This window comes from Panthera tigris, chromosome B4 (genome assembly GCF_018350195.1).
Source record: "Panthera tigris isolate Pti1 chromosome B4, P.tigris_Pti1_mat1.1, whole genome shotgun sequence".
NCBI classification, from domain to species: Eukaryota; Metazoa; Chordata; class Mammalia; order Carnivora; family Felidae; genus Panthera; species Panthera tigris.
In genome coordinates this window covers 129,542,741-129,570,009 of record NC_056666.1, presented here as the reverse complement: position 1 = coordinate 129,570,009, position 27,269 = coordinate 129,542,741, and the positions used below count along the sequence as shown (strand labels likewise).

At 54.5% G+C, this 27,269-nt stretch overlaps 1 protein-coding gene across 2 annotated transcripts; it reads left to right on the top strand.

Moving 5' to 3' along the window:
* Positions 1 to 8,528: 8,528 nt before the first annotated feature.
* Positions 8,529 to 25,680, top strand: IFT27 (intraflagellar transport 27). 2 transcript variants are annotated; one of them, XM_015543961.2, is made up of 7 exons: positions 8,529 to 9,074; positions 14,901 to 14,980; positions 15,562 to 15,621; positions 16,773 to 16,832; positions 18,740 to 18,857; positions 19,769 to 19,878; positions 25,360 to 25,447. In XM_015543961.2, the coding sequence occupies exons 1-7, from the start codon at positions 9,041 to 9,043 to the stop codon at positions 25,393 to 25,395; spliced, it is 498 nt and encodes a 165-aa protein (XP_015399447.2). In that variant the 5' UTR covers positions 8,529 to 9,040; the 3' UTR covers positions 25,396 to 25,447. The 2 variants fall into 2 exon arrangements, with proteins under 2 accessions (XP_015399447.2, XP_007096478.2); XM_007096416.3 differs by having other exon boundaries at positions 8,536 to 9,074; positions 25,439 to 25,680.
* The last annotated feature ends 1,589 nt before the right edge of the window (positions 25,681 to 27,269 follow it).

Below are 27,269 nucleotides of genomic sequence, written 5' to 3'. Positions count from 1 at the left end.
CGGCTTCCTCACCTGGAAAATGGACGTGCCAACTGCTGAAGTTTAAGAGAACAGGACAGACCAGCAGACAGGTGAGGTGTCCGTGCTTTGAGGAACCACTGGACACAACCTGGTATATTTGCAGTTCGCACGTCCCAGAACTGGTTTGTTTTCCTCCCTCCCCCCGACAAAGATTAAATTTGTGAGATTTTAAGAATCTTTCCCAGGAAGCAGGATGTCTAACTCTCTCTGGGGATGCTGAGGGTCATATCACTGGACCAGAGACATTTTTTTATTCAGAGTCACACTCTGAATCCTGATCTCCTGACTTAAAAACCTGTCCTTCTGTCCCTCTGGCACCTGCGAGAGCCAGGTGCTTGTACCCTTGGGCCCACGGCCCACGGTGGTTGATAAGTCGAGGGGCTCTGTGCCGCTGTATCTCGCCAGCTCCTTTTTTCTAGGGTGGAGGAGGCCTGCGCCTCAAGCAATCATGCCCATTTACAGCCACCAGAGGCTCGAGAGGTGGCCCGGAAGCAGCCCGGCCAGGTGACGTGCTTGGCCGGCCTGTGTTTATCTCTGTGGCTCCATTTGGAAAAGGCCTCTCAACTATTTCACTCGGAACGGCTATCGGGTATTTTCACAGCCTAGTCGCAGGCTGTCGTTCAGGGGCTGACAAACTCCAAGACTACTCAGAGCAGGGGACCAGGATCCAACCTCTGGATGGAGCCCATCATGGTAATGGTGCCAGCCCTGACCTTTGCCCTGTACTTCACAGTTTGCAAAGCAACACTTGGACCCTCACAGTCGCTCTCTGAGAGAGCGAGTAGGGGTGTTTTTATCCCCAAGTCCGGCTGTGTCAGGCCGCCTCTGTTGCGGGAGGGAAGTCACAGCCTGAGTGCAGTCACCAGGGAGCACCGGGAGGGAAGGGAGGCAGAAGAGGAAGCCCTAGGGGACTGCTATTCCAGGAGGAGGGAGCAGAGAAATGGATGAAATGCACTGGAGAGAAACCACTCATGGGGCAGGGCGGGGCACAGAAGAACCAGGAAGAAGGGCCCCGCGGAGCAAGGCAGAGGCTGGCCATGCCAACTTGGCAGAGAGGCTCCCTCAGAGATGGTGTGGCCGAATGACCAGGACTGTGGCTCACGGAACCGTCCTGCCTGGGTTTGAATCCTGCCCCGCTGCTTCAAGCATATGATCCCAGGCATGTTGCTAAACTTGTCTGTGTCTCCGTTTGCTTGTCTGCAGGAGGAGGCTCGCAACGGTCCGCACTTCGCCAGGCTACCATGAGGCCCGAGTGCTTACCGTGGGCCTGGCACGCAGGAAGTGCAGGGTCCCGCGTTCCCGCAGCCTGGCATGGGAGCCGACCGCCTGTCCGTGAGTGACTCCGGACAGTGACTCCGGACAGGGGGGAAGACTGCAGCAGACTGCAGAGCAGGGGGGAGGCGAGGGAAGGAAAGCAGGACGGGAAGCTTTGCAGGGAGGTGTGGGGAGTGCAGCAGACCAACGGTCTCCTTTGGTGGGCCAGAAGGACCCATCCTTCTGCAAGCAAGCGGGCGGACGGGATAGCAGGGGACCCAGACCCAGGTGAAGGGCTCGGCTGCCTCCCCTCTCTGAGGGCCCAGAGGCAGATCAGGACACGAACTGCTGGGCTGGAGGAAGGAGCCGGTGTTTGAGTCGAGTCTCCAAACCGGCCCAGAACTGAAGCAGGCAGAGAGGGACGGGACGGGTGCCCCTGAGCACAGCCCCCTCTCAATCACGGATATAACCGGCTCGGATTTAGGACGATGTGTTTCAGATGTTTATCGTTTCCTACAAAGCTTCCTGGATTTGACCACCGGCCTCTGCTCCCGTGTGACCTCTGGCAAGTTACTTGATTTTACTGTGCCTCAGTTTCCTCCCCTGGGAAACAGGGATAACGATGTTACCTACCTGTCGAGGCTGTTGTGAGGATGAGGTAAAATCACCTAAGGACGGGCCTGGCACCAGGGCCGATGACTCTCGGCAGTTATTATCTGTGCCAGTATCACAGGGGGCACAGTTAAAAAGCCGCCGGGTTCCTACGATGATTCCTCCAGAGTCTCTTTCTAATCTGTAAATGTGCCCCGTAGATTTGGCCCATATTTATAGAACACCTGCTCTATACTAGGCACTGGGATATGATGCTGCAAAGATATGGTCCCTGCCCTCCGGGGTTTGCACCCAGTGGGTGAGAGTGGCACGGGCATGGAGGCGTGCTCTGTGCTTACTCATCCAGTCACTGAATCCTCAACACCAAAGCCTCGGATGAAGGATCTATTACTGTTCCCATTCCACTGCCACAGGTGTGGCAAGCTGCCCAAGGTCACATAACTACAAAGTGCCCAAGCTGAGATTTGAACCCCAGGACTGTGGCCTAGGGCCTATGACTCTTTTTTTTTAATACTTATTTTTGAGAGAGAGAGAGAGAGAGGGAGAGGAGCAGAGAGAGAGGTGAACAGAGGATCTGAAGCGGGCTCTGTGCTGACGGCAGAGCCCGATATGGGGCTCAAACCCACAAACCATGAGATCATGACCTGAGCCAAAGTCTGATACTTGACTGACTGAGCCACCCAGGTGCCGCTAGAGCCTATGACTTAATCATTGTGCTACAAACAGTGGTCAACGCTGCTATGGAAGGTACAGGACACGGGGAGTAAGTAAATGTTTGAGCTACGAAAAGCACAGCGGGAGCAAACTAGGTTAGGAGGGGACAGCAGGGGCAAAGGCCCTGGGGCAGGAGAGGCAGGTCAAGTTTGAGGACGAATTAAGCCAGGCTGCCCTAGACACAAAAAGGGAGCTAGGCAGGCAAAGACCTGCTCACCAGGCTTGGCAGCTCTTTGGGGGAAAGCAGTAGGAAGCATTTGAGGAGGTTGCACTGGAAATATGACAAGATTTCGAAAGACCACTCTCTGCAAGCGAATAGGACACAAGCATTAAAAAAAAAAAAAGAAAGAAAGAAAGAGGGGCACTTTGGGTGTTGACACGGAGCCTCTCCAAAGTATATTATCAGACGGAAAACTCAAAGTGCAGAAGAGTGCGTGTGACAGCTTGTATTCATAGGGGAAAGGATAAGCAAGCATGTTCGTGGGCTGCAGGTACTTAAATATCTGAAAGGTATACAAGAATCTGGTAAGAGCAGTAGCCCCTGGGGACGGGGACTGCAGGCCTGTGGTCAAGGGTAGGAGGCAATGCTCTCTGTATATCCTCTTCCACTTTTTACATTTTAAACCCAGGGAAGAGACTGTCTATTCAACACTGTAAAGATGTCCCTGGCTGCTGGGGAGGAAATGCAAGGGAGGGGGTCAAGAGTGAAATCCGAGAAATGGAGAGAATGAGACTCTGGAATGCTGTTTTTATGAGGGAGATGGCGCCTGAGCACAGGGTGCAGCTGCTTGGGATGCTACCTGGACAAGGCACTGTGTCACTCAGGCAAGCGGGCAGGATGGGGCGGCATGAGCAGAGCGGGGAAGGAACACGGAGCAACAGGAACCAGCCTAACTTTGCCCGTAGCAGAATTTGGCCTGGGTTCAGACTGAGCCATCTGGAAATGGACAGAAATGCTAAATGTGGAATGTTCTAGAAAAGCAGCCCTTGGCTCCCACAGATGAGCTATCACGGGCTGTTAAAGGAGGCCGCCGTGGCTCTGGAGGGATGATTTGCTCCACTTTAAATGCGCGCAGCGGCTAAGTCAATCCAAACAGGAGGCAGCCCTTGGCTCCCTCCCCGCCAAGGGCCTTTTCCCAGCTGCTGCTGCCCCCTGCTGGGGGACTCGGGACATCGCAGCCTCCGTGCGATTCTGAGGCCGCTGCTTAGGACTCCCACTTTGCATTCCGGGCGCGCATAAGACGAGTCCGTCACATTTCCTCCGCCCTTTTTGGAGATGGCCACCGCCAAGCACTGCTTCGGTGCTGGCGTAAACAACCAGGTCCACGTGAACAAGTCGCAAAGCGAACAGCAAAGGTCATTACCATCAGAAGGCAGTGCGCCAGAAGGCAGATGCGACACAGTGCGACACAGGAAGTTCTAGAGCACTGTTCTAGACCCCTCGTGTGCGTTAACTCAGCTGATCCTTGTGGCACCCACAGGGGCAGGGATGACGAAACAGAACTGGAGAAGCAAAGCAGGATTCAAACCCAGAGTCTGAGTACCAGCCCTTGCAGATTTCAACTTAACAATCAATATTCCCTGCTCACTGGGTTCACACATCAGCGGTCCTCACCCATGGATGATTTGGGCCACCAGGGGACATTTGGCAATATCTGGAGGCATTTTTCGTTGGGAGAGGGAGCGGATTCTGGCACCTGGTGGGTAGAGCCCAGAGATGCTGCCACACCACACACCCTATAATGCACAGCACAGCCCCCTGCAACAGATACACAATGTCAAAAGTGCCAAAGGGGACAAGCCCTGATCGAAATACGTAAAATTCTCCCAAATCTTCGAGCCCTCTCTTTTGCACTGCCCCCTGACATGAGGAGGGCATTAGAGCAAGCCTGCTGTATTGTACCAAAGGTATTCTTCTCGAAGATTCATGCTGAGTAACTCTCCAGAGGATTTCCCGTGAAGTCTCTTATTTACCCAAAGGGATTATGTTGCATTCAGCAATCCTGCTAATAAGAACACTCTGCGAGGAATGAGGCTCTCAGAAGCGGCCCCAGCAAAGGAGAACCCCCTGGGGCAGCGGCAGAGGGGCTTGGGCCACGCAGCAGGCACGTGCGCGTGGAATGTCGTGGCTGCCCCTGGCACTGAGCCGTAGCTGCGGCACACGCTGTTTGTCCGGGCTGTCGGGAAGCATCCAGAATGATGGCCCAGTCCCTGGGAACAACTTGTCAGCAGCCGCGTCGCCCAAAGCCCTCGCTTCCAAATCAGCCCAAACAGCCCAGTCCCTGGCTTTGGGGTGGGGGTGGGGGGGCAGCGCTCTTAACCCCTTCGCCTCCACAAAGCCTACAGGTCTAGAGGCTCTGGGGGTTCTACTGGTCTAGAGCTGTACGACGGGGCGGGAGGCAGCCGAGGACCTGGCACCCCTTCCAGCAATAAGCCTATTGCCTGCACAGAACTGTGTTGCTCAAGGGTCAGTGCTTGTAGAATGAATGAACGACCAGAAGGGTAAACTCTACAAGATTCCTTCCTTCATTCAACAATATTTACCAAGCATCTGACCAGGCTGGGCACCGTCCCAGATCTTGGGAGGACAAAAGAGACCAAGTCCCCGTTCCCATGAAGCTTACCTTCTAGGGGAGGGAGAAAGATACTACACAAATAAGCAAGTAAGTATAGGATATAATATCAGGGAGTGGGGAGCGCTCTGAAGAAAGTAAAGGCAAAGAGATGGGACACTGACAGATTGGGGGTGACTCTTTAAACTGGGTGCTTGGGGAGGGCCTCTCCAAGGAGACGACGTTTGGACAAAGATCTGAAGGTTGTGAGGGAAAGAGTCATGCAGCCACGTTGAGAACAGTAAGTAGAGAGGCCCCGGGGTAGAAAGGGTCTTAGGGAGTTTTAGAAGCAGTAAAGCAGAGAAAACGGATAAAGGTGGGTCCTGGCATGACCCAAGAGCAGAGGTTCTCAAACAGTAGCATGCATCAGAATCACCAAAAAGGCTGCCAGAAACAGATCGTGGTTCCAACCCGCAGTGCCCAGTTGGCCTGGGGTGGGGCCTAGGAATGAGCATTTCCAACAAGTCACTGTGTGGTGCTGATGATGTTGCTGGTCCAGGGACCATAGCAAAGAGTATTTGTTCTTTTCTTCTTCGTTTTTAATGTTTATTTATTTGTTGAGAGAGAGAGAGTGTGTGTGTGTGTGTGTGCGTGCGCGCGCGTGCACAGGGGAGAGGGGTAGAGAGAGAGAGGAAGAGAGAATCTTAAGCAGGCTCCATGCTCAGCACGGAGCCTGATGTGGGGCTCAATCCCACGAACCAGGACATCATGACCAGAGCCAAAATCAAGAGTCAGACGCTTAACCGACTGAGCCACCCAGGCGCCCCCAAAGAGTATTTTTTCTTAATGCAACAAGTCCTTTCCTCCCCAACACTTAACCCCAAGCAGTCACGGATCGTCGTTGCTTGATCGCCTGCCTCCACGCTGGGTAGAGGAGGTTTTCTACTGAGGCCGCAGTGTTTTGTTTAAGCGCATTGCCAACATTTAAGAGTCAGGGGGACTTCACACAAAATCCAGATTCCTGCCTCCTCTAGAAAACAGGTCTGCAGCACTGGCCGCCCCTCCCACAGGGCCACAATGCAACAGAGCCGCCTGGGGCTCTGTCACCTTGACTTCGTAACCCCAGCACAGCATCTGGCCTCGGGTAGGCACTCAAAGAGAGCTTATTAATGAAACTGGTAAGACCGCACCTAGGAAACGCACGAGGACATCAGTTTCAAGAGCTAGGAGACCTGAGGCCAGTTCTGACTCCCGCTGACGTGTTACATGACCTTGGGCTGTCCATGGACCTCAGTGATCACTCCTTCCTCCCAGAGTCACTGCATCGAACAAGAGAGAGGATGTGAAGGGTTTAGCACATGCCTGGCATACGGTACTCCACTCTCACTGCGAGGAACTCAATAAATATTTACTCTCTAGGATGGGAGAAAGTGTGAGAGGTCTTGGAGGCTGGACAGCTCCCTGTTGGGACCAAAGGGGTCGACAGTCTACTTGCGTTCAGTCCCCAGTGCTGCCATTCACTAGCTTTGTGACTCTGGGCATTAGACTTTCCCTTATTTGGGCCTCAGTTTCCCCACCACAAACAGGGATGATACAAGTCCCACAGGGGTTATTGTGCATATCAGATAGGAACATGAATATTAAGCCAATTAATCCTTTAAAGTGCTTCCAATAAGGCCGGTACGTGCTCAACATATGCCAGCCCTAGCTGTTACAGCTGCTCAGGGAGGGGTTAGACTAGAATTTCTCAGGGGCCCTCATGGCTCCAAAATTCTCTGACCTCTTTGAACCCAGTGACAGTCAGGCAGCTGTCATTAGTCATCAAGAATATAGAGAAGGCCCTTGGTATCGTGGAGGCAGTGGAGTAGAATTCGCTGTACGGGGTTTAGCACCTCACTGGAAAAATCCAAAATGCTCTTACAATGGTGCTGACCAAAATCAGAGTAGCAACCACAAGAGGACGAGTGGATGTGGTGCAGAGGACAACAGCCTACGAGAGAGGCACCATTACCCCCTCGCAGACGAGAAAACGGAGGCTCCAGAAGGCCACCCCTGGATGTGTCTCTGTCTCGGCTCCACGCACCTGCCTCAGGAGGGTGACTCAGTCAAGGGGTCCTTTGAGGGATTAACCGGGTCATGATGGACAGCACAGCCTGGAGGGGGAAGCAGAAAGGCCAGGCAGGGGCATTCTGACTCCCTATGAAGGCCGAAACCTTCACAGCAGTTGGGTGAGTGTGTGTGTGTGTTCACTGCCCTGCACGCGGCTGGCGGCCACACAAAGTCACAGGGCAGCTGAGAAAAGTGCCTGGTCACTGAACGGTAAGTGATGGGAATACCCGTTGCGCAGGCGTCTTCACCCAGGGGCTGCTCCTCCCTCTCAGCCAGCCAGCCATCCCAGATTGGGGAGGGGCAGCAGGAGTGACAACGGGGGTACATCTAGCCATGATGTCATCACCATGATGGTGATAAGCCAAATATGTCCTGATAAATTTCTTCTCTTTCATCCATTCAACACTCACTGTTGAGCACCTAACACACTTCCCTCTTTGACTCCTCAGGACAACCCCAGAGGCGGGTTCTGCTAGCCCGTCTTTAAAGGGGAGCGAAGAGGCCGGGACGACGGCCGTGATTTCAGCCTGGTTTCCGGACCACAGAGCAAGAGGGGCCTCCCCGGAAAGTCAGCGGAGATGGGTGCACCCTTCCCGTGTGTTGGGGAACGTCCTGGAGGCCGGCTTTCATTCATTATGTGCAAGCTCATAGGTTCTCCGTTTTACAAGCGAGGAAACGGGTTTGGCGGAAAGCACTTCGAAGTCCCGAGTCCAACCCCTCCCCCCGATCAAAGTTTCCTTGTTCTCCCTTCTTTTCACAGACATCACTAGAAATACTTTCACATTTTAGATTTTGCAGCGCATAATATCGTTGGGCCTTAAAAACAAGACTTCCCTGCGGGATGCGGGGCAAGAATCGGATTTCCTGATGCACGACACAGTCTTGCTCCCAGGAGCCGGCGACCTGGAACCACAAAAACCTCTGCGAAGTCAAACCAGCTCACAGCTCCGCTCCGGCAGCGGCGGCCACGTTACTGCGCAGGCGCCGCTGCAAACTCCCGCGCGCCAGACGCGCCCCTCCTGGGCGAACTCACTTCCGGAAGGGCGGGGGGAGCGACGAATCCCCCTTCCTCCCGAAGATGGTCCGAGCCAGCCTCTGGCCAATCAGAAAGCTTCTCTTTTAACAGCTTCTGGCTGGAGGAGGCTGGGAGTTTCATTTCCGTGAACTTTCCGGCGGCGCGGGGGCGGGAGGTGGAAATGATTGACATCTCCAGTAGCCATTTGTCTAGCGGAGTGAGCTTGACGGGCAGACACCACTAAGAAGTGTCTGGCCGGGGGGAGCTATGGGCCCCGCCCCCTCCTCCCACTGGCCTCCGAGAGCCGGGGTGGGGTGGGAGCTTTTGGCCGCAGCCAATCGAGGGTCAGCAAGGAGGAGGAGGCGGGGTAGGTGGGCAGTGGTTGCCCGGGGAGCGCGTCTGGCGCCGTGCTGGGGTTGGGGTCGGATGGCTGCGGCGTCGCGCTTCCCGATCCCCACTGCCAGGAGCTAGGCTGGGAACGAGCGGGAGCCCCGTCGCCACGCTCGCACCTTCCAGGCTGCCTTCTGAGGCCTGAAGCCGGGCCCCGTCTGGCGCTCCTCTGCGCCTCCGCCCCGACCCTCGCGCGCGATAGCCGCCCCCAGCCCAGAGGGTCCGGACCCCACTGTCCCTGTCCGCACCGCGGCCCCAGGCCCCTTGAGTGTCTGCCGTCCCCACTTCCCTTCCCAGGCAGTCCCCCCCCCCTCCCCCGACGCTTCTAGCAGCCGCTTTTCCCCTGTCTGGTCCGCGGAGGTGGTTGGTTACCATGGTGAAGCTGGCGGCCAAATGCATCCTGGCAGGTGAGTTTGAAATTTAGTCTCCAGAATCCAGAGACTTCGTAAGTTACTGAGAGCTTTTGTTCGCGTAAATTGCCTACCCTCTTTTCCTTTCTCTCTTCCAAAGACGAGTTAATGCGATTACTGATAGAGTAAATGCCACTAGGGGTGGAAGAATTCTCTTCCAGGGCACATTTGTAGCTCCAGCAGATATCCCCGCTCCCTGTCATACCCTGAGACCACCTTCACCAGTTTAAACTGTATTCAGGAGGAGTAGACTCGTTAAAAAAAAAAAAAAAAAATCAGGCTAAGCACGCCATAAATGCTTCATCCAAACCATGTGGCGTATCCCAGTGTTAGGCATCGGTAACTTTGGTAGTCAGTAGTTGTGGGATTTTTTTGTCCTGATTGCACCCCCTCTGGTAACAGGGATGGGAAACCGTAATGTACAGTCGACCAGAGTTTGCAAAAGGGCCATGTGTGTTGTCTTTAAGAGCCAGACTTCCCATGCTGCCCTGCACTCAGGAGGTTATAAATGTTGAATCCCCCAAAGGCAGGAATCTCTGGTTGACTCCGACATCCCAAGCATCCTGAACAATATCTGGAACCAGGAGGTACTCAGTAACTAGTTGTGGAATGAATGCCAATGTGGCATTCACATTTGTATTATTTGTATTGTTCCCTTTGTATGTCAGCACATTCAGGAAAATATTTGCCAGGATTTCGACCTGGGGCCCCTGAACACAGATGTGCTTTACTGAGTCCTTAGTGCATGCCGGACACAGGCACTTCATTCAGTCCCCTCACCGCAGCACACTGGGGTCGGTGCTGTATTGTTTGATCTTACCGAGGCACTGAGAGGTCAAGTCTCTTGCCCAGGGTCACCCACTCGTGAAGGAAAGTCCTAGGCAGGATCTCAGCCCCCCAAACCTGCCCAGCTGCAAAACTCTTCACTTGTGTTACCGTTGAACCCCGAGATCTCTCTAGGGTTCCCCGACCAGCTCATGAAAGAAATGATATAGAGGGGGAAAAAAATTCCCCTTTTGATTCCTCTCTTCCAGACTGAAATTGATGATATTTTTAATGGCCTTTCTAATCTGAAAAGAAAAGGGTGACACAGAAAGATGCCTGACAGTAGTAACTCAGATCACACTGGAGGAAAAAAACTGGTGGTTCTCAAGAGAGATCTGTAGTTTCCAGAGTGCCAGGAGAGGCAGTATTGTGTAACAAAAGTAATTTTGACTGTTCCTTTGAAGGGCTGTGTCATCTTGGGCACAGCATATCTCTAAGCCTCAGTTTCCTTGCGGATGAGGTAAGAACGTTTTTATTTTCTGAAGTTGTGTATTTTTTTTAAATGGGCTTCTCTGACTGTTCTCTCATTTCCTTTTTAATTCAATTTCCATCCCGCGGGGCTAACTTACAGAGCACCTTCTGTGTGCCAACACTGCACTCGAACCCTCAACACAGGTGTCTCACTGAGTCCTCACAAGAACCCTGAGGGTCTGGTGTTATTTGGCATCCTATTTACAGGTGGGGCATCTGAGGCCCAGAGAGGGTAAGACACTTGCCCTGGGTCACACAGCTGGATGCAGCAGAGCTGGCCTCCAGACCCAGGTGATCTGGTTTCCAGGGCTTTGTGTTTAGCCTCCGGCTATACTGTCCTCAAGCCTCAATGCTAGACTCTTTGCCCCTCTTGACACCGAGCCCCCAGGTACGATTTCACCTGATTTCAGCCACTGCCTGAGTGATTCTTGAACTCCAGTCTAGTCCTCAACTTCAGCCTCCTTTCAGGGCCTTGAGGTCAAGCATTTCCTCTTGGAAGTTTCCAGGACCCGAAAGACCTCAGCACAGCGAATCAGGCCCCCCTACCCCACCACCCACCAGAGTCTCATTCTCTACACTGGCCCCACCACATACACCACCCCCCCTCCCCACTGGTTTTATTTTTTCCTCTCCCCTCCCAGGCCTACTCTTTAAATTGAGTTTATCTGTCTTTTTTTTCCCTCTCTTATAACTAGTCAGTGAGGGACCTGATACTCAGTTCAAGTGCTTTTATTCATTCAACAGATATTTAGTGAGCACCTGTGTGTGAATCATCGTGCAAGGTACAGTGGGACTACGGGGGTGAACCAGGGCAGCCCCCACACTCACGGAAGGGCTGAGACGTGCATAATACTTTATAATCAAGCAAACACAAAGAGAATGCCGGTTGTGTCCCAGATACCAGAGAAATCCCTCAGAGCACAGCTGCTCCTTGTTCTGGCTCAGATGAGGAGAGGGGACAACCCTTGACATTTATCTGTTGTATTTACCTAAAAACCACTTAAATATGACTAGAAGTATGTCAGGCACTGCCCATATGAGCTCATTACGTCCTCCTAACGATTCTACGAGATAGGTGCTTATTGTCCGCCTTTTATAGAAATGGCAACCGAGGCCCGGAGAGATCGCTGACCCAAGGTCACACAGCTGGAGTGGGGACTTGGGTTTACTGCCCCTTGGTAGCAGTGGGGATGAGAATAGCACCTCGCCAGAAGGTGGCTCGGAAAAGTCTCATGCTATCAGCCGTGAGCCTCACGGGTGACGACAAGAGGGAGACCTGGAGGGAGGTTCCCTCTCAGGGCTTCTCGAAGGTCAAGAGCGCAGGGGCATGGAGCCCAGATGTGGCGTACGGGACAGCTGGGGAACAAGTGGGATGTGAGCGTTTCCTGTGGTATGTCCATCAAACAGGTCCTGGAAGGATGAAGGGACAGGAAGGCAGCACCTAGAGCAACTACAGGAAGGGTCCCCCCGCCCTGGGCTGAGGGAGGCAGGGAGGCAGACAGGTCGTCGGAAGTTCAGGAAGAGAGCTCCCCGAGGAGCCGAGACGCAGACCTGAGAAGAGGGCACTGTCCCCCCGCTGCTGGCGTCTCCCGAGCGGGAGTAAAAAGGCTGGTCCAGTAATAAACTGGAGAGAAGTAAATACCTACCGCTGGAGTAAAGGCCATTGCCAACGCACTGCTTAGACAGCAGGCACGTGGGAAAGGGGCAAGTCCATCCGCCCTCCCCCACCTGCCAGTCTTTCTCTAGAACGTGCACTGGCAGAGCCGGACAGGAAGCCCCTGGCAGAGGAGACCCCCGTTAGCAGAGTCCCGGCTCCCATGACCCGGGGCGGGACACAGAGCCCGGGCTGAGGCCTGAGGCAACTAGCGCGCTGTCCTCAGGGACGACAAAGGCAACGCGGGCTTGAGATAGAGCGGAGGCAATTGCAGATAGAGACGGCAGTTGCAGGAGCCTGGGTACAGCTGGGAGGCGTGAGCACCTGGTGACATGGGCAGAACAAGTGGGTTAGGTCAGCAAGACCCCTTGGGACCTGGGGGTGCGACACAAGCCTGGCTGTAGACAGATAGATCGGCTGAAGGCCCAACATTCTAGTGGAAACATCCACGGGTTGTTGGAGATAGAGACCAAGCGTGGGAGAGAGAAGTGACAGGGGAAAGAGAGTAAACGGGACAGACTAACTGGGAGCAGACAGACCCACAGGAGTGCCCACATTCGGAGGCAGGAGAACCAGGCCAGTGGAAGGACACGGGGGCCAGGCGGGAGGGGGCTGCTTCAGGCTGACTCATCCTTCAGAGACACCAAGGAGCATGGGAGCCGAGAAAAAGCCATTGGACTTGGCAGTGACCTCGCATGGTGCCTTTGCAGGCGTCCCTCCCTCTGTCCCCCAGGCTCAGCCCCCTCCCCCCTACCACCCCGAGGAAGTCGGCCTCGCTGCCGAAACTGCTCATTCGTTCCTTTCCTCGACGCACCCTCAGATGCTTTGGTTCTCAGCTTGCGCTGTTTGCCTTTGCACTTGTCATCGTGTTGCTCTGCAAATGTGTTTATCAGTTACTTCCCTTCCTTGTGCCGGATCCCTCCTCAGCCGACGCTCGAGGTTTTCCATAAGTGTGGGTGACTCTGACTGACAGTCGGAAGGAAGATTTATGAAATTAACTAGAACAAATCTGTGGGGGATTTCACGAGCAGGAAGAGCCAATTTCCAACTGGATTCAGACGCAAAATTGGAGTCAAGCGGGTGGAGACAGAGCGCAAGAGGGAGAGTGATATGCTCTGTTTGTTCGGAGATGGATGGGTACCCGGCCACCGTGCAGCCCGTGGCCGCCTCTGATGTCAGGCAAGGCTGCGGCGATGGGGGCCTGCAGGGGCAGTGTTAGAAACGGGTCAGGAGTGTCCCTGAGCGCTAGGAGAGGAGTGGGGTCCGGCGGGAAGAGTGAGATGTAGGAATCCTGCGCCCGATTACCCAGCTTTCCCTGAGCCTCGGAAGCTTCATCTGGCAAGTGAGGCTGACGGTCACGGTAGGGGGTGGGGGCTGGGAAGGAGGGAACAGGACCGTGGGAACGGTTCCCTTCTAAGACGCGGTGGTAAACAGAAAAGCAAGACTGAGTAGCTCACTCAGCCCTGGAGGGGTGCACAGGAGAAATGCCACAAGTAGGCAAGTAATGGCCTCGCAAGAGAAGATTATATGGGTGGGAAAAGTCAAAACCGAAAAGCGAACAGAGCAGCGGGCTGCGGAGAAGTCAAGAGGCACCAGGAAGCCGACCGTAAAACAGAGCGAAAGCAGGGCGATCGCCCCAGAGGGCACAAGACAGACGGACACGAACGCACTGGTGGCTTTGCTGAGGAGCCTGGGCCGGAAGGAGAATCTGTAACACTCAAGGCCCAGAATATCTCACGAATGAGAACGAGGCTGGCATCGCCAGAGGCAGAGCAGGGTCATGGGGAAGCGGTTGGGGGTGGGACAGGGGGACTAGGGGTGGGCATGGAGAGCCTCCAGATTAAATTGCTCCCCACAGGGGCGCCTGGGGGACTCAGTCGGTTAAGCGTCCAACTTCGGCCCAGGCCATGATCCCACGCTTCGTGGGTTCGAGCCCCGCGTCGGGCTCTGCGCTGAAAGCTCAGAGCCTGGAGCCTGCTTCCGATTCTGTGTCTCCCTCTCTCTCTGCCCCTCCCCTGCTTGCACTCTGTCTCGCTGTCTCCCAAAAATAAATATTAAAAAAAAAATTTGCTCCCCACAGTCTTGTGAAAGGTCCAGATCTCAAACTGAAACTATGACATAAACCTTTAGTTTGGAGACACCGATTCATGAGGCTGTCGACCCACGAAGGCAGGCGGGGAGGTAAACCCCGGGAGGCATAAAGCAAGCTCGGGGGAAACGGTGGCTGTTGTAGATAGACTGTAGACAGACGTGGGGAGGCCCCTGGGATGACAGATCCCCAGTGCTGCTGGGCACGCCGAGGCCGGAGTGGAACGTGTCACTTGGAAATGGGTTTCAGGTTGGCCGATGTAGCAGGCGGACTCCTTGCTTCCCGTAAATGCAGAAACCCTCCCAGCTCTCACCACCCCCCACCCCGAAAGAAGCACGCAGGGTCCTAAGTATGGGAGCTCTGAACTCAGATTGGTTCCGTTAGGCAGGTGAGCCTATGAGACTGAGCCCTTTACCTTCGAGACTTCAAAGCACGTTCAAGTTTGAAAGTGACAGCTTTTCCCCATGGGGTGTGTGCAGTGAAACAGTGTGTCAGCTCTGTTCCGAGTGCTCTGAAGCCTTCCTTAAGCTCTGTTACCTTCTGGGTCAGTTCTTTTGGATGAAAGGATTACCCTTGAAGAAATGCAACCGGGCTTTGAAGACTGGTCTCCCGGACCCGTGGCCCTGCCGGCCACCTCCCAAGTCCCCATGAGAGCCAAGTACGTCTTCTCTGAAAACTCATTGAAGTTTCTGGTTTCTAACTTAGCGCTCTGGAGTGGGGGGGGGGCAGTTCTCAAGCCAGATCAGGACAGAAATGATGGTTTTCCCCTCCTCTGACCTCACAGGAGACCCGGCAGTGGGCAAGACTGCCCTGGCACAGATCTTCCGCAGCGATGGAGCCCATTTCCAGAAGAACTACACCCTGGTGAGATGTGGGAGTCGTAGGCTGGCCAAGGCTTAAAGAGAAACGATTGGGGGCGCCTGGGTGGCTCAGTTAAGCACCCGACTCTTATTTTCGTGAGTTTGAGCCCCGCGCCGGGCTCTGTGCTGACAATGCAGACCCTGCTTGGGAATCTCTCTCTCCCCCCCACCTCTCTGCCCCTCCCCTGCTCATACTGTCTCTCTCTCAAAATAAATAAATAAACTTAAAAAAGAATTTAAAGAGAAATGATGGTCTTCAGCCCTGAGGAAGTGACTTTCCAGAATTCCTTAAGAAGCCCTACAATCTGATGGGAGGCTGCTTGAGTGGCCACGTGGAGATCACTTTTCCACGAGCCACAGGGCGTGAGGCTGCCTGTGGCGCAGACGGGCCGGTGGCCCACTGGGTGACCATATACACCTCCCTGTGAGCCGGGAGTGGGAGGAGCCTAGTTGGTCCTGTCTGACTTCTACAGCAGTGAGTCCAGAACATAGCACTTCTGCCTCCTGGGCATCAGATGTTCATCATGTCCTGTAACACGCCTCTTGGGAGCCTCTGACGCGCATATTCTTGGTTTTCCTCGGCAGACGACAGGGGTGGATTTGGTGGTGAAGACGGTGCCAGTCCCTGACACGGGGGACAGCGTGGTAAGTGGTGCCCTTGACCTGAGAGAGCTCACCGCTCCTCCAGCTGGGCCCAGAGTCCCTGTGGTCACTGTCTTCCTCCCTGAGAGGGAATACCGTACCAGCACTTGGCCTAGGCTTGTCTGAGCACTTGGGAAGAGTCGCTGATACGGGCTGGGAGGACTGGGATATGGGCCCTGCCCTCACAGAACTTACTGGAGTATCAGGGTCCTTAACCCGGGTCCCTGTACGGGAGTCCACAGCTCTGGAAATTGAATCGCAAGGCATTATGTTTGCACGTGCTTTCCTGGAGAGAAGGTTTAAGAATCCCCACCTTCCACGGGGCACCTGGGTGGCTCAGTCAGTTAAGCGTCCAGCTTCCCCTCAGGTCATGGTCTCGCGGTCTGTGGGTTCATGCCCCGTGTCGGGCTCTGTGCTGACAGCTCGGAGCCTGGAACCTGCTTCGGATTCTGTGTCTCCCTCTCTCTCTCTGCCCCTCCGCTGCTGGCGCTCTGTCTCTGTCTCTGTCTCTGTCTCTCTTTCTCGCTCTCTCAAAAATAAACATTAACAACAAAAGAATCACCGCCTTCTTAAAGAGATCCATGAGAAAACACAATTTTAGGTACCCCCGAGGCAGTGAGAAAGCATGAAACGCAGATTACAGCACTGACCTTCAGACCGTGTGCCGGGGTCAGAAGCCAGCCAGGGGGCATCAGTGCCCAGGGGAGCCGAAGGGGGAGACTTCCCAGAGCAGCAGCATCGGGGAGGGGCTCTCGCCTGGGCTGGCCGAGGTTCGGTCAGGGGCAGGAAGGGTCATCCTCCGTCTTCTGTCTGAATCCCACCATCGGAGACCGACGGCAGGCTGTCCTACTTTAAGCGCCTTCGCCAGGCCTACTCGGTGACCTGCTTTAAAAAAGAATTGTCTTAAGATCTGAAAATCAATTTGGTTAACAAAGTGCAGAATGACCTTTTGGAAACCAGAGCACGTGTCAGCCTGTTTAGCACTCCTGGGATTTTTGGGTTCGGGGTGAGGAGAGGTGAGCCGCCACACAGAAAGTGCTGGTTGTGCCGGCTGTCTCAGGTCTGCGGTGAGCCCAGCGTCGTCTCGGGGACTTGCGGCCAGCGATTTCCCTTCTACATGCAGACTTTCTTGGGACTTGCCTTTCTGGTTCTAGGAACTCTTCATTTTTGACTCTGCCGGCAAGGAGCTGTTTTCGGAAATGCTGGATAAATTGGCAAGTAGCCTGCGACCTTTTCCCTAACCCCCGCCCCTGCCCCCTTCCACCAGAAAGTTGACCCCTTCGCTGCTCTCCCGGCAGTGTCACTGCAACCTGGCTGCCTAGAGGACAATGCTACCAAGGCAGAGTTCTTCAAGGGCCATTCCTCCCAGCCTTGGGACTTGGCGGCTTCTTGGCCAGCGGGACTGGCTCGTGCACGTGATTCCCCCGCCCCCAGCTCTGGAATGGCCAGGTTCAGAATGTGCCGGAGCCGTGTGACTCAGTCCCTGCAGCGCTCTGGGCCCCCCTTCTTTAGACAGCCCCCGCTGGTGATGCCAGGAGCAAATATTTCCTTCTCCCTGTAGCGAGAGACTCACCTTGGCCCAGCCCCCGGGGTTTGCTCTGGGCCCTGTGCCTACTGCCGCCCCAGGCTTATCGTGCCCACCCGCCCATCCTCTCAGGATCCCACTTGCCATACCTTCCAAGGTAACAGTTCTGCTAATCTGGGCCAGTGAGCTAATTACAAGGTTTGAACTCTCCAGAGCCCTCCCCTGCCTTTCCAAGAATGGCCACATTTTAATAGAAATCGTTTTCTGCCCCTTTTTTGTTGTCTAAAAGAAAGAGATCTGATGATTGTCATTTCTCATGGGCTTGGCTTCGTGCATCAATCCGTGGTGTTTACGGCGTGCCTGCTGTGGGCACGGCCTCTCCCTGGGTGCTGGCCTGTTGGGCAAAGGGAGGATGTGTCTGGGCAAGTCAGGGCCACCTGGTACCCATCGGCTCAAACCCTGACTCGGGGCTCCTACGTTGGCTCCAGCTCGATCCCAGGCCTATCCTGGGTCACCTCACTGAGGCCTAGAGGAAAGAGGTGTCTCCCTCATGCACAAAAGGGGAGATCAAGCAAGACTTCTTGAGTTAGTCTGCGGAGTGAAGGTGTGAGGGGTTCATCCGCTCAGTCCAAATGGCAGCCTAGCCTTGGGGAGGAGTGAGCCCTCTAGAGCCAATCCTGGGCTGGCCTTGCCAGGACAACTGGAGGGAGGAAGGATTCTTCCCCACACCCTGGAGGTTACAGACACACCAGAAATAAACTGTAATTGTGCAGGACGGGGGTACCCAGAGGGGAGGGCAGGGTAAGAGAGCCTCACACACCAGGACGGGCATCACAGCCTGAGCAGGGCTGTCCTGTGCCCTTGTGCCGGGCAGCAGGACGTCCCAGGACTCCGAGCGGCCCCTGAAGGCGACGGCCCTCTCGGGCATGGCCCTGGTTCTTAATTGGGACAGTGAGCCCTGTCCAGTTGTTGGTCTGGTTTGGACTGGGGCCGGCACACTGCAGGAGAAGCAGAAAGTGCCCTTTGCATTGGGAACAGCCAGCCCTTATTAGGAAGATGCGGGACAAACAGGTTTCCCGTGGCTGGCTAATGGAAGAAAGGATGCCTATTAGGCCTGCAAAGCAGAAAAACCTAATACGTTGCATGAGAGCGGGCCCTCCATAGGAATGCGACCAACTACGAATGAATGAAACCAGTGGCAGGCCAGAGCTTTTCTGGGTAGAAAAAAGCCTCAGTCCTACCCCAGTCATTAAAGCATGTCTGATCTGGGCAAGTCAGTTACCCTCTCTGAACCCAGTGTCTTTAGCTAGGCAGCAGGGATATTGAGACCGGCCCTGCAGGGTCGGGAGGTTTCTCAGCCATGCACAGAACGCACCCAGCAGGCAGCCTGGCACGGAGGTGAGCCCGTGCCCTCCCCTTCGTTCCTTTGGGTGAATTGTTTTCTCCCGCGGGCTGGCTCAGTTTTCTGACTCTCATCCCTATTAGAGGTTATCTCCCCACCCCCTGTCCCTTCCCTTGGAAGGCCAGATTTTTCTCCCAGCCTAGAAATCGCTGTCACCGTTACTGACGTGCACTCATCCGGCCCGTCCCGCACAGTGGGAGAGTCCCAACGTCTTGTGTCTCGTCTATGATGTGACCAACGAGCAGTCCTTCACCAACTGCAGCAAGTGGCTGGAGAAGGCTCGGTCCCAGATCCCCGGCACGTCCCTCCCAGGTAGGAGCTGCGGCCATCTGCGTTTTCCAGCAGCACCTCCGTCCCTCAAGTCCACGAGCACGAGGTCCTTGCAGGGGTGGCTACGGGTGTAAAACAGGGTGCCCCCGGCTTTGAGTATGGTGGTCTGGATTGAACAGTGGCTCTGCCTCTTGGCACAGTCACCACATACCTCCGTGAGTCCGTAACACGGGCAGATGACGCCCCTCACCCCCCACCCCCAGCCTTGCAGGGTGACGGAGAGGAGACTCAAGATAACACGGGGAAGGTGCAGTGATAGGAATGAGATTTTATTTCTGAAAGCCAGCCCTGGGGATGAATTCCTCATTTTCTCCTGTATGTGGGGCGCAAGTAAACATTCAAGTCCTATTGTCACTTCTGAATGCTTTAAATCAGTTTATTTTTCATCCCTATGTGCGATCAACAAATTCCCCTCATTAGAGACCAGGGAAAGCGATCTCCAGAGACGGGCTCAGAAATTAGTTGCAGCTGATGCAGCTGGGAATGGAACTAAATTACCTCTGAGTCCCTGACTCTGAGCCCAGCCCTTAGATTAGTATTAATGACCATTTTTAACGTTTGCTCCATGTGCTAGGAATTATCACAAATGCTCACATAAATTTGGCCCTCGCCTTGCAGCCTTAAGGAGACAAGGCAGACAGATCCACGTGAAGTCTAGAAGAAGGGCTGAACAAGAGCTGTGTGGGAAAAGCAAAGCCCTCCTCCTCTCCTGGGGCCCTCGGGGGCCAGCCCCGGACCCTCTCTCTCTCCCGGTGCTCACCACCTCAAATCAGGCAGCCTCCCCCAGTGTTTCAGACCCCTCAAAATCCGTGTGCTTTGCTCTTTTCTCTCTCCAGCTGTCCTCCCGGGCTGCCACAGTTCATTGTGATGCTTTGGTTGTTTCTTTCGAGTAGGTGTGTTAGTGGGGAACAAGACAGACCTGGCCGGCAGACGGGCGGTGGATTCGGCTCAGGCCCAGGCGTGGGCCCTGGGCCAAGGCCTGGAATGTTTTGAAACATCCGCGGTAAGTACCTCCGCCTGCTCTCCGTGGCCACGTCTGGACTGGGCCCCTGCTGGGCGTGGTTTCTCACGTGACCTCGTAGGCATGGAGTCAGTATGCTCCCATACCCAGGTTCTCATTCGGAGCTGATGTTCCCATTCCTAGTCCAGGATCTCTTCTCAGGAGCCACTCGTGCGCTACGGTAAAGCAGATCGGCCGGCCGGCCCTGGAAAAAGTTGTATCTCAGTTTAATAAGAAACACAAGCGCGTTGGGTTCGATCGTAGCGACCGTTGGCATTCGAGTGAGACGGGATGGATCACGGTGCCGGCACATTATCTCACGGTCCTCACGGTCCCGTGGGCCTGGGAGCCGGGCCCTTAATAAGCCCCACTTCCGTGTTGAGGAGGTGAAGGGACTCGCCCAAGGTCCCATGACTGTTCAGTTGCCGTGCGGATGTGAACCTTTTAAATCCCCCCAAGCGGCCTGCTTCCTTGGCGGGTAAAGGCCAGCGCTCTGCCCACCGATGGCGAAGCAGCAGGACTGAACCGTGGGACCCTTGGCGGGTCCGTTAGTTTCTTGGTGCCTCAGGCTCCTCACCTGTAAAATGGGGATAACAAACTCCCATTCCTCATTGAGTGACAAATAGGAGAATTAAGTCAGATGGCGAATACGAAAACGTTGGCACAAAGCCTAGTGCGTAACACACGCTCGGTCAATATTTGCTTTTTCACGTGGAATTATTCCCCCTAGTCATCTTCTGGATAGTGTTGTTGCCTCAAAGTTTTTCAGTCCTAGATTCTACAAAGATAAGTGTCCCTCTTACCTTCTGGCCCGATCATCGCAAATGCTCAACTAATGAAATTCAAATTCGTGAGCTTTTGAGGATAGGGGTTTCTCATCTTTGGTGCCCTTGAGCCACCCACATCAGGCCATACGATAGGAGCTTGGATTGCGAGTAACTTGTTCTGCGAATGTTCCGCAAGGCGAGCAGACATCGTTTTTTTCTTTTTTTTTTTTTTTTAAGTTTATTTATTTTGAGAGAAACAGAGACAGTGCAAGCAGGGGTGGGGTGGAGAGAGAGAGAATCCCAAGCAGGCTCCACGCCATCAGCGCAGAGCCCCACACGGGGCCCGACCCCACGAAACCGTGAGGTCATGGCCTGAGCAGAAACCGAGGGTTGGACGCCTAGCCGACTGGGCCACCCGGGCGCCCCCAGAACTTACTCATCTTAAAACTGGAACCTGGCGCCCTTCGCTCATTTCCCCCACCTCCCCTGGCAACCCCCCCACCTGCTTTGTGCTGCCGTGACTCCTGTTTCTTTAGATCCACGCGTAAGCGAGAATCTGTCTGCCTTCTCTGTCTGCCTTCTTTTCACTTAGCATGATGCCCTCAAGGTTCAGCCACGGTGTCACAGGCAGCAGGATTTCCTTCCCTTTTATGGCTGAGCAATATCCCATTACGCACATACACAGACCACGGTCTCTGATTCATCCGTTGATGGACACTTAAGTTGTTTGCACATCTTGGCTATTAGGAATAATGCAGTGAGCATGAGGGTCCAGACATCTCTTCAAAGCAGCGACTTCATTTCCTTTGGGTATTTACCCAGAGGCGGGATTGTTGGACCACCCGGTAGTTCAAGTTTTAACAGTTGAGGGACCTCCACACTTTTCCAGAGTGGCCTCACCCCTTTGCGTTCCTACCAGCAGTGCCGGGGCGGGGGGGGGGTCCCTTTCTCTCCACGTCCTCGCCGGCACCTGCCATCTCTCTAGGGTAACGGGCATCCCAAGAGGTGCGAGGTGGGTCTGGTCGTGGTTTTGACTCGCCTTCCCCTGCGGGTGAGAAGCGTCTGGCACCTTCTCACGTACCAGTTCGTCACTTGAATATCCTTTTCGGGAAAACGTCTGTTCGCTCCTCTGCCCATTTTTTTAAACCCGATTATTTACGTTTTTGCTATTGAGTTACCTAAGTTCCTCGTATATTTTGAGCATTCACCCCTTATCGGATGTGTGGTTTGCAAGTATTTCCTCGTTTTCCATCGGTTGCCCTTTCATTTTTTGTTTTGTTTTGTTTTAGTGTTTATTTTTGAGAGAGAGAGAGAGAGAGAAAGGCAGAGCACAAGCAGGGGAGGGGCAGAGAGAGAAGGAGACACAGAATCCGAAGCAGGCTCCAGGCTCCGAGCTGTCCGCACAGAGCCCGACGCGGGGCTCGAACCCACTGACCGCGAGATCATGACCTGAGCCGAAATCGGACCCTTAACTGACCGAGCCACCCAGGCGCCCCTGCTCTTTTCATTTTGTTGTTTCTTTTACTGCACAGAAGCTTTTCAGTTTGATGTAGTCCCACTTATTGATTTTTGCTTGCGCTGCTTGTGCTTTGCTGTTATATCCATAAAATCATTGCCAAGTTCTGTGTCCAAGAGCTTTTTCCCGACATTTTCTTCTAGGACTTTTATGGTTTTCGGTCTTAAGTTCAGACCTCGAGTCCATTCCGAGTTAATGTTTGTGAATGCTGTAAAAGCTTCATTCTCTTGCATGTGAATATCTGGTTTTCCCAGCATCATTTATCACAGAGACTATCGCCCACGTATGCAGGGGTTTATTTCTGGGATCTCAGTTCTGTTCCGTTGGTCTTCGTATCTGTTTTTATGCCAGGGCCATCCTGTTTTGATTGTCGCTGCTTCATAATATAGTTTGAAATCAGGACACGTTGACCCCTCCAGCTTGGTTCTTCTTTCTCGGGATGGCTTTGGCCACTTGGGGTCTTTTGCGGTTCCTCTTAGACTTTCTAACACCCCTCAGTATTTGACATTAAGCGTTGTTTTAAGGACGTTAAAATAGAAACATAAAGTGTCCATCGGTGTAGGACAGTGTGAAATGCAAGCAAGTTCAGGAAGGATCCCCTCCTCCTTGAGGAGGGTTCCTCTTGCAGGAAGGTGAGGGAGGGAACCGACGTTTGCCGAGGGCCTGCTATGGGCTAGGTGTTTGCACACGTTCTCTGCCGACACTTCTGGAAGCCCTGGCAGACAGCCACTGCTGTCCCTGTCTTACAGATGCCGAGCAGACTCCGAAAGGTCACATAGCTCTCCCTGGTTGCCCAGCTTATGAGCAGTCGGACCAGGACTAGAACGCAGGCCTGTCTAGCATGAGGACCTTCTAGAAGGAGCTCTGGCCTGCCACAGAACCAACTTTGGGACTCTCAGGGGCAGAACTATAGGCCAGATTGAGCACTGGTCTGAGAGCCTGTTCTAAGGATCTTTCACACAAAGCGGACATCCTCTGGGGTATGTCAGTGACACTGTGATCGGTTAACAGACGGGTTCCAGGATTCTTGTCATTGGCAAACCCTCTTAATGCCTTCGGAAAATGGTTCCGTCTACATCTGCTACTTCAGGAGTGCTCCCTGGTACCCAGAGAGGCTCATCTCCACTGTATTTCTTAACTTTTTAATATTATTTATATATTATATATAAATATATATATTTAAATAAATATTATAAATAAATTAAATAAATATATATTAATATATATTATATATTAATATAAATAAATATGCATTATATATTATATATTATGTTAATGTATATGTTTATGTTAATAAATTTATATATATATAAACTTATATAAATATATAATATATAATATGTAAATAATATTTATATAAATATATATTTATATAACTAATGTTTATATTTTATATATATATATTATATTATTATTTAATATTGTGTTTTCCCCACATGTTGCTTCTGGGAGCTTTCAGATTCATTTGGAAATCCCTGTGTGTGTCCTGTGTAGGCCTCGTTCTCTTTCCGCTCCTTACTTAACGATGCTTTCAGCCGGTGTAACATTTTACTATTTAACATTGGCGTTGCCGATGTGACTGAGTTCTTTCTCTCCTGTCCGACTGGAGGGCTGCTGGTCCTTGACAGTGGGGGTTCTCGTCTCGCCTACAGACGGCCCCCCTCGTTCCTCAGCACTGCCCCCTCTGTGTCGGCTCTTGGCCAACTTGTCTCCTTCACCTTGGGATGTCCCTTGCTAGAAAGTCTGGGTAACACGCTCCGTGAGAACTGGTTTCCGTTGTGCATTTCTGTCGCCCCAGCTGGCGGAGCGGAAAGGCCGCTCTTCTCCCGTTGGGGACCTCGAATCCCCGGCCCGGCTCTGCACACACCAGCTGAGCCACCGCACCCGCCCTGGGCCGCAGACCGCTCTCCTACAAGACGAGGGCAGTGGGCTCGATGACTTCAGAACATTCTTCAGTTTGGAAATCCTTCCCTTTCGTTGGGGAGGTATCGTTGCCTCTTGTCAAGGCTACACTTGTGGCAGCTGCCTAGGATTGTTTGAAAACAGGTTCTCATGCGTTCACAGCTTGAGCTTCTGCCCCGAAAGGAGCGGGCTCTTTCTTCTGGCAACTTATTTTGCAAAACAGTCGGTAAGTCACAGATGCACACGTGCACACAGAGAGTGCGAGGGCGGTAGCTACGTTGAGAGGCTACCATTTTCTTTCCCTAAGAGCTCGTCCGCGTTCACCCTGGAGGGCCGGCTCTTCCCACCCCGTAGAGAAAAGTCTAGGGCCACCTCCGGAACTTTCCTCATCTCTCCGAGAACAAAAAGTCCTTTGGGCACCGTTAGTCACAAAATACTTCAGTGATGAAAATGCACAGCGCTGTGCCGGGTTCTGTAGGTTCCTAATGACTTAGCGTCCATGCCTCCTGCCACACCTGCCGTGGGAGGCCGGGCCGCTGGTCCGAGGTCCTACACTTGTGCTTCCTCGCAAGCCCGCAGCCTGCGGGAGAGGCGGCTCAGGTGGCCCTGCTGGGACCTGCTACAGTCCCTCTGGACTTGCCGGGTGTCTCAGGCTGGCGCCTTGGGAGCACCGCCGTGATGCCCCCTCCCGGGCCCACTGGCAGAACCCCCCCCACCACCACCTGCAGATCACAGGTGATGCCCCCTCACCCTGCCACAGCCTGGCTCCCTCTGTTCTTGTTGGGGCCATCACCCTCCTGGAGCACGTCCGTGCAGAGTCCCTTCAAGGCCACACCAGGCCGGCTCCCCGCTCAGGCCACCACTGGTCCAGGGCAGGGCTGCTGCGACCCTCTCCTGGCTGGGCCATCAAAGCAGCCAGCCCCAGTTGGACCTCGATGCTTCCCAGGCCTGGCCCCAGCACTGGCCTGAGCCCCCGGGCCTCGGTCTTCATCTCGGAACCTCCCACTGGGCTCGGGGTGAGGGAGAGGCACCCCAGGGGTCAGTGCCACGGCCTTGCCTGACTCAAGGTGACTGTGGGCATCCTTGCCCGTCTGTGATTTTGCTTTGGCCTTCGGGGCCCCAGTCAAACCTAAGGGAGGATGCGTCTCAGTCTCATCTCCCGTCACACACGTGGCGAGCGTGGCCGAAAGTACACGCTTTGTAGAAACGTCCGGTACAGACCGAGCTTCACCACTGACAGGCGTGTGGCTTTTGCAAGTTCCCATAACCTGTCGGCGTCTCCGTTTCCTTCCTACACAGAGGGTGCGGTTGTCGCCAGCCCTGCCAGTGAGGTGAACGGCAGCGATCCGGTAACACCACCGGCTTCTTGTCTCTACAGAAAGAGCTGGAGAACTGTGAAGCCCCCTTCCGCTGCCTGGCCAAGCAGTTCCACCACCTGTACCGGGAGAAGGTGGAGGTGTTCCACGCGCTGCTGTGAGGGCCGGGGTGGGCTGCGCCTCACCAGGCGCCGTGCTGCTGGGGAGCCACCAGCGGCCGCGGCTCCTCGGGGCCAAGGGACGCTGAAACTGTCCCGGCCCTCCCACAGCTTCATGACGGCTTTAAATAAAAGAAGGTAAAGAGGCATCATCTCCTTCCGTTCTTGGCCAGGGCAGCCCCAGTTCCAGACCAGCCTGGGGAGCGGCGCTCAGAACCTTGGTGGCCCCTCGCTGGAGGCAGCTGGCACTTGCCCGAGTCGGCGGTCCCGCCCGCCCTGGAGGGTCTGCACCGAGCGCAGCCCGCAGTGGGATGACAGCTCAGAACTGGCCACACGGCCGAGGGGCCGGTGGCCGTCTCATTCTCACACATTCACTTTGCTGCCTCTTCTGGGCAGGCGCCAGAGGTCCCTTGCAGTGGCTACTGTCGCTGACCACACGGTGCCCTCTGCCGGCCCCCTCGGGGCCCCCAGCCCTTCCCGGCTGCCGGGAACCCTGGGTGCCCAGGGAGCCGAGAACCAGGCCGTTTTCCTTCACTGACCTGCCTCTCGGAGCCTGGCAGCCGTCATAATTCTCTGTACTAAGCTTGACTCTTTTTCCACCCTGTGCCTGCTGCCAGATTAATCTTCCTAAAACCCCATATTCACCCTTGTACTCCCCTGATTAAAGACCCACAGAGGTTCCTCATAGCCTCTTACATCAGGGCTGTGGGCCGCAGTCTGGCTTGGAAAGCCGCCTGTCACCGCGCCCTCCCCCCCGGGGGCCCTCGGCTTCATCACCCTCCCTCAGCCCGCACCCCCCCCCCCCCAGCTTGGTGCAGAGCGCCAGCTTCGGGGTGGACAGACCTGGGTTTGTCCCAATGGCAGCGATGATCACGAAAATTACTCTGGGTGCTGTTGACGGCCGGCCATGTCTCTGCCTGGGCTAAGCACGTTACGTATATTAGCTAATTTAATCCTTGCCGTGCAGTCTTCTCGTCCCACTTCTACGGATTGAGGAGCCGGAGTCAGAATTAAGTAACTTAGCCAAGGGGTGTTAGAGCCAGGATCGTGGACTCCAGAGCCCTGCTCACAGCTGCTGCCCCTTCCACCTCCCTCTCCTCCCCCCCCCAACTCACCCCTGCCCCCCCCCCCCCGGTTTGGCCTGGCCCGGAGCAGGTGGAAGCCTTCCCATCTGCAAAGGGGGTCGGCGAGGCTGCCCCTTGAGGTGACCACGAGAAGTAAAATAACAGGTGAAAGGCATCGGGCACGTGGAAGCACCATGCCAGGCCCCGCCCGGCCCCAGCCCCTTCCTCTAAGGGTCACTTCACATGAACCCAAAGCAGCCACCGCAGGCTTCCGACTGAGTCATTCCTTCCAAAGGTGGTCGTGGAGGACCTACGACGCGTGGGGCTTTTTTTCTAGGCGCCTTTTCTAGCAATGCCAAGCTGCTGATCTCGGGCCACGTGGCCCGGAAGGGAAACCTACCAAAAACAACCAAGGAGCCATGGAGGGGACGTTTCCAGTTGCTCCAGGGTTGGTTACGGGGACCCTCAGCTGGGGACAAAGAGGTGTTAAGAGAGGACAAAAGGCTGGGGCCAGACGCTTTCCCCAGGGCACGATGGGAGGTGGCAGAACTGGCCCTGCTGTTGGGAACCCGCTGCCCCCCCTGCCAACCTCTGTGCGCCTCGCCTTTCCCTGCTGGTAGAAGAAAGCTGAGCGGCCAGCGAGGGTAGATGTGGTGTTGGCACGCGGGTAC

Bases quoted from the DNA above. Each gene is read 5' to 3' on its own strand.
- IFT27 (XM_007096416.3), top strand. From the start codon at position 9,041: ATGGTGAAGCTGGCGGCCAAATGCATCCTGGCAG. The intron at 9,075-14,900 runs GTGAGTTTGAAA...CTGACCTCACAG, and splicing joins GGCCAAATGCATCCTGGCAG to GAGACCCGGCAGTGGGCAAG. The intron at 16,833-18,739 runs GCAAGTAGCCTG...CGTCCCGCACAG, and splicing joins CGGAAATGCTGGATAAATTG to TGGGAGAGTCCCAACGTCTT.